This window comes from Cannabis sativa, chromosome 3 (genome assembly GCF_029168945.1).
Source record: "Cannabis sativa cultivar Pink pepper isolate KNU-18-1 chromosome 3, ASM2916894v1, whole genome shotgun sequence".
NCBI classification, from domain to species: domain Eukaryota; kingdom Viridiplantae; phylum Streptophyta; class Magnoliopsida; order Rosales; family Cannabaceae; genus Cannabis; species Cannabis sativa.
This window is the reverse complement of record NC_083603.1, coordinates 30043479-30054946: the sequence shown is the minus strand read 5'-3', so window position 1 is coordinate 30054946 and position 11468 is coordinate 30043479. Positions and strand designations below refer to the sequence as shown.

The 11468-nt window shown below is 23.5% G+C and overlaps 1 protein-coding gene across 1 annotated transcript; it reads left to right on the top strand.

Moving 5' to 3' along the window:
- Positions 1–9839: 9839 nt before the first annotated feature.
- LOC115701984 (uncharacterized) lies at positions 9840–10886 on the top strand. Its single transcript, XM_030629449.2, has one exon. The coding sequence runs from the start codon at positions 9840–9842 to the stop codon at positions 10884–10886; it is 1047 nt and encodes a 348-aa protein (XP_030485309.2).
- The last annotated feature ends 582 nt before the right edge of the window (positions 10887–11468 follow it).

The window sequence follows — 11468 nt, the reverse complement described above, 5'->3', positions numbered from 1 at the left end:
ATACTAATTATTTAAAGAGATATATATATTTTTATTTTTGTTTTTTTAAAAAAAGCTAATGTTATTTGATTTTCTACACGGTTAAATATTTTTATATATATATTTATATATTTTTTTGAATAATAAGGGATGTGATGTTAACTATTTTTTATTTTTTTTTTACAAAAATACTATTTTTATTTAATTTGCTACACTATACGATTAAAAAATATATATCCAATCCTATTTTAAAATTTATTAATATAATATTAAAAAAATTATTAATAATAATAATATTAAAAAATTAGAAAAGAAATATGACATTAATTAACTAATTAAAAAATTAAAAAATTAAGAGAATTAAGGAGAAAAAAGAAAGATGACTTTAAAGTATTTTTAGACCGCCACGTCACCACCTTATAATTCTCCTTTATATCTTTATATATTAAAAGTGCCTATCTAACGGCATTTCTTGGTTTAACAGAATATACTTAAAAAATAAAAGAATATTCTGTTAAATTTAACGATTAGGTTTGATCCCCGTTAATAAATAAACCCAATAATTAAACCCAAAAAATCAAACAATCTTTTAAATATTAATAATCTCTTTTTAAATTAAAAAAATCATCTTAGCCACATATTTCTATAACAAACCTATCTTAAAAAAGAATATTAATAATTTTTTTTATTTATTTTTTAAAAAAGAAAAATATAGATAAAATGTCTAGAAAAGATAAAATGGCTTAAAAAAATAAAAAGAAGATGAAATGAGCTGTAATTAGTATTTACCTTATATGTTTGTGCTTATTTTAAAAATATTAGAATATGAAAATATTATTGGTGCTTATTAGTAATTTGCAAAGAATGTGAAAGTCTATAAATATATAGTTGTCTAACTATTATTAGATATGAAATGAGATAATAAAATTTTTTTCAATTAGAAGATTAATGTACATTTTACTATTAATAACATACATTATTATAACACAATTATGTTTTACTTACTAAATGTACATTTTACTATTAATAACATACATTATTATAACACAATTATGTTTTACTTACTAAATATACTAACACATATTTTATTTTTATAAAACAAATCATTCAAATAATTATATTATTTTAATTATTAATTAAAATAAAAAACTAAAATATTAAATAAAACTAACACTACGTGGCTTGGCGGCACGTAACAATAAATGTGGGTTTAACAATAAATGTTATAGTATCAATTTAAGCATAATCTATAAATATATATATATATCTATATTTATATTTATTCTTTCATTAATTTTTTTTTTTACTTTTTTACTTTTTTATTAAGTAAATTAACTAATATGCATAGGTGGAATAGCAATTATAATGATTAAAAAAATATCAAAAAAAAAAATCAAATGAAAAATCATTAATCATGTGTAACTACTTTATTTATTTTTATTTTATTTAATCTACTTATTCTACATAATTAATAGCTTATTAAGTCCTATAGTACCCAATCTTAATCTATTCTTCTTTTTGTTTTTGCTCTCTCCGTATTATAATTTTATCTCTCTATAATGTTATATTCTTTATAATTGTGGAGAAATCAGTGAAAATAGTTTCATGAATATAATGTATTTTTCTTTCTTTTCATATATCTTTATATATTAAAAGTGCCTATCTAACGGCAATTCTTGGTTTAACAGAATATACTTAAAAATAAAAGAATATTCTGTTAAATTTAACGATTAGGTTTGATCTCCCGTTAACAAATAAACCCAATAATTAAATCCAAAAAATTAAACAATCTTTTAAATATTAATAATCTCTTTTTAAATTAAAAAAATCATCTTAGCCACATATCTCTCTAACAAACCTATCTTGGGAGAATATTAAAAAAAGAACTAAATACAATAATCTACTACTCCAATAATAAATTTTTTTACAATTTTATAATTACACTAATATTATTTTTAATACATTATTAAATAATATTTCAAATATAAATATTTAATTTTTTCAAACAAAAAAATTGTAATCCCGTTAACAAATAAACCCAATAATTAAACCCAAAAAATTGAACAATCTTTTAAATATTAATAATCTCTTTTTAAATTAAAAAAAATCATCTTAGCCACATATCTCTCTAACAAACCTATTTTGGGAGAATATTAAAAAAAGAACTAAATAGAATAATCTACTACTCCAATAATAAATTTTTTTACAATTTTATAATTACACTAATATTATTTTTAATACATTATTAAATAATATTTCAAATATAAATATTTAATTTTTTCAAACAAAAAATTTGTAATCTTTAAAAATAAAATACATTCAAAATTTTAAAAAGACCAAAATCTTAAATAAAACTAGCAATACGTGGCTCGGCACGTACATTCACCTAGTATATCTAAGTGTGTCTATATAACTAAAATTCTTGGTTTATGAGAAATTCATGGGCGACTTTTTATTTTTATTTAATAAAATAATAAAATATTATTTATATATAATAAAATAATAATAAAACAAATTCTATTAATATTTGAACTGATATTAAATATTCAAAATTTGTAACCTCTAAATGAATAGAATAGAATTAGAATTTATTTATAACCTATAAATACACATGCTTCCTTCTTCAGATTTATAAAATTTGCTGCTCATTATTTCGAGTGAAAAACAACAATCAACTGTCTCACTCCCCCCCCCCCCCAACCTTCGTTTTCCAGACCCACTCTCTAAAAGTTAATAACATACTTAATAAATTTAATCAAAAAAATAACATAGTTAACAAATAAATAAATAAGCTTATAAAGACCTTTTGTCTTTTATTTCTTTATTCTTTTCAAGTACTATCATCCCAGGAACAAACCTCATGTCAGCCATTTTTGACTTCTTTTGGGGCTGGCGTAAAGCTTCAAAGTGGTGAGAACATAATAAAAAAAAACTGTTAAAAGTATCTTTACTAATGTATATGGAGATTTAATTAAAGATTGTTCTTGACTAAACTTGTTTCTGTTTTTGACAGTAAAAGACTGATCAAACAGTTACAGTGTCGGCTTAAGGAAGTAAAGAACAAGAGACATGCAATAGTCAGACAATCACGTAGTGACTTAGCTATCAGCTTATTAAGATTGGTCATCAAAAAAATACTGCCTTTATTCGTCGGGTATGTATTATTTCTCACCTTTTCTTATATATAAAAGCGTTAAAGTTACAAAATATAAACAAAGAATTTACACTCTAATTTTGTTAATGTTATATTAAAATGAAATTAAACAAATTATGTCTTTAAATATTCATTGGTTTGATCTCATTGAAAACATTTGCTAAACATCTCTAAACATTTGCTAATGATTTGAACAACTTTCTCTTAATTAGGTTGAGCAGTTGATCAAACATGAAACAGTTTATGCAGCCTATGAATTGCTGGAATGTTTTTGTGACTTCATTCTCGTCCAATTCTCATACATTCGAAAAACTAAGTAAGTACCATCAAATATGGTGGATTGTCTTTCAATATATCTATTTTATATAAAGTGTGCCTATATAACAAAATTCTTGGTTTATGAGAAATTTATGGGTGACTTTTTATTTATATTAAAAATAAAATAATTTATTATTAAAAATAAAATAGTTTTTGAGATATATATATATCTATCTATCTATATCTATTCTATATAAATCTATATAAAGTGTGTCTATATAACAAAATTCTTGATTTATGAGAAATTTATGGGTGATTTTTTATTTATATTAAAAATAAAATGGTTTATTATTAAAAATAAAATAATTTATGAGAAATTAATGGGTAACTTTTTAAAAATATACTAATTAAAAATATCTTGATTTAAAATAAAATGTAAAAATAAACTAATTACTAAACACAAGAGACTCTCCTTCTAATCTATTATAGGTGACCAAAAGTTACCCATTAGAAGAGGTCATTTGTTTTCTAAATTGTAAGTATTATTTTGTGTATTTTTTTTATTTACTAATATAGAAATAGAAAATTGCTATTATTTTCTTCTATGACAACAATTCATCTGTTGCGATTCTTCTTCCTCTTCCTTTATTTCATCAATACTCCCTGCCATCAATTTAGGTTTGAAGAATTCTACAGATATAGTTTTAAATAAATAAAATAAATGTACTTGAGTATTAGATTTTATTTTTTAAATTAATTATTGACACTATATCTTACCATCTTACATGAAAATTAATAACTTTATCGAGCAGATTCAGCTAGAATGAAAAGTACAAAATACAAATATTACACTGTTGTCTCGCAAAAGAAAATTAAAATCCAACCATTAAGAGTATCCTTATTTTTCTTTTTTACAACTTTTACACATGTGTTATCTTCACCTATCAACAATTTAGAAATTAAATTTTAATATTTTTTTCTATTTAACTCAAATTTAAATTGTATGCTTTATTTTTTGAACATTAATTTTTGGTTTAATTTTGGATTAATTTAAAACAAACTGCAATTAGATTATTAACATTCATATATTGTATCCAGTATTTACTTTTAATTATTAACAATATTATTTACATTAATTGAATATACATATTAATAATCTCAAACAATAATTAATAATATTTTTTCTTTAATTATTTATTGTATTGTTTTTAAATAAAGCAAGACACACCTAGCATAAAACTTAGTATACGTGCCTCGCACGTGGCGTTCTACTAGTATATATATATATATAGATACTAGTAAAAAGTTACGTGCGAGGCACGTATACTAAATTTTATGCTAGTTTTTTCTACGTTATTAAAAAGTGATACAATTAAAAATTAAAAAAATATATATATTATTATTAGTTATTAGGTTCAACATCATTACCCTATGTTCACTTTTAAGGAAAAAAAATATATTTATAAAATAATAATTTGTTGCAACGCGTGTGCAGGCGAAATTCGGAAAATGTAGCATTTATTATTATTGACAATTTCAACAGTAAATTAACTGATGTGTATATTTTTTTGTCTGCTAACATTAAGTATTTGATATTTGAGTGGTGAATTCTTATTTGTCTGCTTTTCAAATTTTTCTAACAGTACTCTCATTTTATTCTTCCAACTTCCTGTAGTTGGAGTGATGTCATTAATTGTTGTATATAGTGTAGTCATTTATTCACCTGTTTTCAAATAAAACAATAGATATACAAAATAAAAAAAAATATAATTAAGCTCATATTAAAATCAATCTCACCTTTCAATATAGTGAAAGGTTTTTAAATTGATTCATTCTCATTTAATAATTGTGACAGACCTAACGAATAATAATATTACGTTACCTCAAAATAGGAATCCACCAAACAACATTATCAAAATTTATTCCAAGTATAATTATATAAATCTATTACTCTTTGAAGTCTATTAGAAACTCTAAAAAGCTCACAATACAAAATTTCACATCAAAAATTTAAAAGTGATCAACTATTTAGCAGCAATGATAATACAATAACTAAAATTTTCTAGTCATATACAGTCAAAAAACTTAAAAGAGTGACATTATTCATTCAAGTTTCGATTAAGTGTTTCTGAGTTTGAGTTAAAATATTGTGTCATGTATTTATGTCCAAATATTGTGTGTGTCTGGCTAATCTAGTGAAGAAGATTGAAGTTTTGATTCTCAATAAATAGAATGAATATAAGTGTATACTTTGTAGTAGGTCATTATTGTGTCATTTTTAAGTTAATGTGTCAACTTGAAAATAATTCATTTAATAAACGGAATAGAGGAGTCAATCTAAAAATATTTTTCTACCTTAATAAGTAGAGCTATAGAAAACAATCTCGGTAACTTTTTGAGTGTTAAAAAATTGTAAATGGTTATAAATTCAGAATAAGTAACTTGTGTGTGGCAGCTGATTAAAGAAGCCAAAATTGAGGTTTATGTATATACTGACAACTCATGTTCACATTTCAAGTTTTGTAAGACTATACTCTCTTCCCTGTCCTATTAACAAAAATTTAACGTACACATAACACATGAATATGACTTTCTGCCCGAAACCAAGAGATGATTAGAAAGTAGAAGCACCGCTAGAACTTTCTTTTGTTTGAAGTAATAATATAATAACTAATATCTTTTATTACATATTAATAATAATTCAAGATGAACTTTCCAAAGTATTTTTGAAACATCGTGGGATATATAAATGCAATACTTTTGTATAATAGCATGTAGTATGTTGTCTTCATTAGTATTTTTCAAATTTTAAAATGAAAATTAAAATTATAAAATATAGCTTAAGAAATTATAACTAAGGTTATAAACTGGTAAAGGTTGTGTTGAAGGCTAGGATTTTTGCTCTAGAGAGATAAATTTGTTAGATTAGATTTTGATAGGATTATTTAGCTAAAATTAATCAATTATAATTAGCGTTTTCTAATCAGAATATTCTGCCAAATATTAGAATATTCTGTTAACATTTTGACAGAAAAATAAATAATAACATTAAGAATTCTGTTACATAGCCACATTTTATATATAAAAAAAAGAAAATATTTTAAAAAAAAGTCACTCAATAATTTCTCATAAACCAAGAATTCGTTTATATAGCCACATTTTATATATTCAGATTCAGATATGGAGGCAAATAATTATAACCTGATCGAGCCAAAAAAATAAGTAGAAAAATTCTTTGGCAATATATATAATATAATATATAAATAGTAGTAAATTCTTATTTAGAATAAAATCCAACTAAATAACATAAGGATATTTAGAAAAGCCAATCGTAGATGTACAAAGAAAAAACTCAATTGTATTTTTTTAGATTTAATGAGATTTATTTTATTTATTTTATTACATATAAATAAAAAGTGACTAATGAATTTCTCATAAACTATTTTATTTTTATTAATAAAACATTTTATTTTTAATATAAATAAAAAGTCACCCATGAATTTCTCATAAACCAAGAATTCTGTTATATAGACACACTTTATATAGAATATATATATATATATATATATATACTGTATATATATTCTATATAAAATATAGCTATGTAACGGAATTCTTAGTTTAACGATTATTTTTAGGTTTACACGTTAACTTTAACAGAATATCATATTACTTAACAGAATATTCTTTATTAATTTTATAATATTATTATATATATTTAAAAATAAAAATTATATAGATATTTTATATAAATAAATTTTAATTTGAATTTAAAATAAAAAAATTATGTAGATATTTTGTATAAAGAAATTTAAATGTAAAATATCATAAATATTTTTAACCATATTTTTAACTTTATTATTATTTATTTTATATTTTAAATTGAAATAGTTGTAATAAGAAATTGATTGTTTTCTGTTTTAGTTATGGTAAACCGATTCACACACTATATTTTTCGTAAAGTTTGCGAATAAAAATATCTTTATATCAAATTTACGAATCCAACCTATATACAGACACATCCAAATTTAGTTATGTGAGTTTTTGTTAAGAATATAGTAAATTACAATATATGCATCATCAATTACGTTACCTAATAAAAAAAAATTAAAAATTTTAAAAATACATATAAATATATATAATCACATTCAAATGACACACCAACGTAGCAATAGCTACAAAAAATTTCTTAAAGATCAAAATCTCAAATTTTATTTCAAAAATTAAAAAAAAAATACATGACCTAATTAAAAAAAAATTAAACATATATGTATTGCACTTAACATTACCTAGTTGAACCTAATTAAAAAAAAAAAAACTAATTTTACGTGTATTGCACATAACATCAACCTAGTAAATATATAAATATATAAAGGAAGAGGTTTCAATGGTTACATTTTTATTGTAACCATTATGGTTACATTTTTTTAAGCCATTAGATAACTATTAAATGGTTGCGATTAATTTGGAAATTAAATAAAAATAAATAATAAATAACTTATAACCTGAAAGTAACCTAATAATTTATTTCCTTATAAAACTTTAATTAAGATTAATTATATTTTAAAATTAAATTAATTATAGTTATTAATTATTTTCTTGCGATTTCTTACTATATTAGGATCTTTTAGCAATTTATGTTTTTTAAAGTTTTATAGCAAAACTTTTTATAATTTAAAATTATACAAATATAATTTCATAATTTAAATTTTATTATACTTGTAATCTTAATTTTAAATTATGACACTTAATTATTTAATTTTTTTATTTAAATATTTAAAAAGTAAAAAGTGAAATAAGTTGAAGGATTTTTTAGAAAAAAATGGCTACACTTGTTATCGATTGACTAGCTTGAGGTCTCATACTTAGGTCATCTAATTGTAACAAAATAATTAAATATCATTTAAAAATAATTAATTATTTAAAAATTTATTATAAGAAGAGAATTTTAATTTGTGTAAAAAGAAGTTTAATTTTTGTAAAATAAATAAATTTTATTGTAAATATTATAATTAAATGGCTTAATTATTAAAATAATTAGAGTAAAGATTTAAATATAAATATTAATTACTAAAAGATGTCTTGTTAAATATTTAATTAATTATTTTAAGAAAATAGTTAATTATAATTAATTAATTCTAAAAAAAGAATGTCTACCTATTAGTAACATGCTATTACAGGTAAAAAAAAATGTAACGGTATAGTTACAATAAAAATATAACCATTAAATAATCACCCAACATATAAATTATAAGAAATAAATTGAACATTTCAACAAATATTAAAAGAAAATAAATGAAAATAAAGCACCCTCCAGCAAATCTCGAATATTAAAAGTCATAAATTAACATTTCAAAAATAATTAAATACCAAATCATAATAAAATAAAATTATTAATAAAAAAGATCTAAATCTTTCAAAACTTGCTTTTTAAATTTTGAAATGGTCAAAATGCTTATTTATTTACTAATTAATTTTTTGAATCAAAGTGTATATATATTTTTTTTTTGGAATGGCAAAGTGTATTGATATTACACATTTAATGTATTTTATGTATATATATATAAAAATATATATAATCAATGTCAAATACCAAACTACAGAAAAAGAATGTTATACTCGTTTTATTGAGAGAATTTTTTTTTTTTTTTTTTTTTTTTTACATTAGTCAAATTCATTTTTAAATAAAATTTAATTTAAAAATATTTTTTATGAGTATTGTACTTAAATTATCCTTACACTCTCACATAATTAAACATAATTTTAAAAATAATACATTTGTGTTATAAATGTGTAGATTTGTGGAAAAGTTTGGACAAAATTTTAATTAGAGAAATGGAAATTATCATGAAGTAATAGGGATAAAATTGTTAGAATGATTAAAAAAAGTAAATATAATAGATTTTAAGAGAGGAAGTAAAAATTAAAAGCATTAATTTAAAGAGATATTTAGTGTTATTTTACTACCTTGTCAATTTATCCCATTTAAAAGGAATAGCAAAATACATAAAAGGATGGTTACATTCTCCTTGATGAAAATTGTATACGTTTAGATTTGATACTAGAAATAGAAAATATAAAGATATGAGGTATTATTATGGTAATTCTTTTACTATTCTGGTAGACTAATAAAGAAAGCCCAAAAGAAATTTTGTACTTTGTAATATGTGACAAAGCTAAAAATAGAGCAGAAAGAGTAACAATATAACGTATTAACGTTAATTGTCTCCTAACACGCGAAAATAAATAATATAAATTAGCAATTAATATAATAGAAAGCACGCCCTAATTAATTGTTATAAATGGACACCATTCATTTTCTGGTAAAGACACCCAACCCCTAAAATTAGAATTTGTAATTGTTATTTAAGGAGCAGATATTGTCTTTATTTTCAGGGTCTCATTTCTTAAAAGGAAAAAAGAAAGAAAGAAAGAAAGAAAGAAAGAAATGAGGATGAGTTATTTTGATGTGGTGATGATAGTCTTAGTGTTGTTGTTCTTCTCTAGTCCAATAACTGAGGCTAGAAAATTGATGGAAGTGAAGTCAGATACCTTGGTTATTAGTCCACCAACTGGATCCAGCTCTGAAAGCAAGATATGGTACGGAATGAAGCCCAAAGGACCCATTCCTCCTTCTGGGCCCAGTAACAAACGTTCTCCTGATCCTCCTTTACAATTTCGAATGATGCCCAAGACAATATCTCAGACCAAATCAGAGTTTTCTGCTCCTCCTCCTCAATTTCCTCATCCATGGTATAATGTCAAGCCCAAAGAAATTAGTAATCCCCAAGGAGCCCCTCTTCCTCCATCTGGGCCTAGTAAAGGTCATAATTCCAATGGAGCGCCTCTTCCTCCATCTGGGCCTAGTAAAGGTCATAATTCCAACGGAGCCCCTCTTCCTCCATCTGGGCCTAGTAAAGGTCACAATTCCAATGGAGCCCCTCTTCCTCCATCTGGGCCTAGTAAAGGTCATAATTCCAATGGAGCCCCTCTTCCTCCATCTGGGCCTAGTAAAGGTCATAATTCCAATGGAGCCCCTCTTCCTCCATCTGGGCCTAGTAAAGGTCATAATTCTGACTTGCCAACGTTTAAGCCCAATGGAGCCCCTCTTCCTCCATCTGGGCCTAGTAAAGGTCATAATTCCAATGGAGCCCCTCTTCCTCCATCTGGGCCTAGTAAAGGTCATAATTCCAATGGAGCCCCTCTTCCTCCATCTGGGCCTAGTAAAGGTCATAATTCTGACTTCCCAACGTTTAAGCCCAAAGGAGCTATTCCTGATCCACAATGGTCTGAAATGAAGATCAAGGGCCCTGTTCCTCCATCTGGGCCCAGTGACAAACGTTCTCCTGATGGACCAGAGCAGAAGCCCAATGGAGTTTCTATTTCTCAATCTGAGGAGAAATGGTACGGAATGAAGCCCAAAGGACCGATTCCTCCTTCTGGGCCCAGTAACAAACGTTCTCCTGATGCACCAGAGCCGAAGCTCAACACATAACCCAATACCTTGAAGTCCATTGGGATCTGTCTGCTTTTCTATGTATGGGCCCAATAAAATAATAGTTCTTATACTTTTCAAGGGTTATTTACAATAATAATATGGCGTTTTTTAATTTAGTTTTGATTTATATCTTAACTTTGGCCATAAAATATGCTATTTTAATTTAAAATCAAACTTTTAATATTATAAGACAAATTTACTTCCATATTTGGATTTAAAAAAAAAAAAACATTTACTGTATATAACCCCAACGAAAATACCAATTATAATTACATAATTAATTATTAATCACAAAAGGATAAATATAAATAAATAAAATTATATTATATTATCTATAGTTTATATAATATATAAATTTCATTAAATAGTAATTAAAGAGGTTATATTAATTAAATATATATTTTTTACAATATTTATATCTTCCTCATCTAATTTAAAATATATATTGCGGTGAGACACAATTATTAATGTGAGATTTACAAGATGATATTTATTTATTTAATAACAATAATTATAAATTTATCTTTTAGTAAACAATTTGCGATTTGCGACGACGGATGTTTAAAAATTTTTAAATTA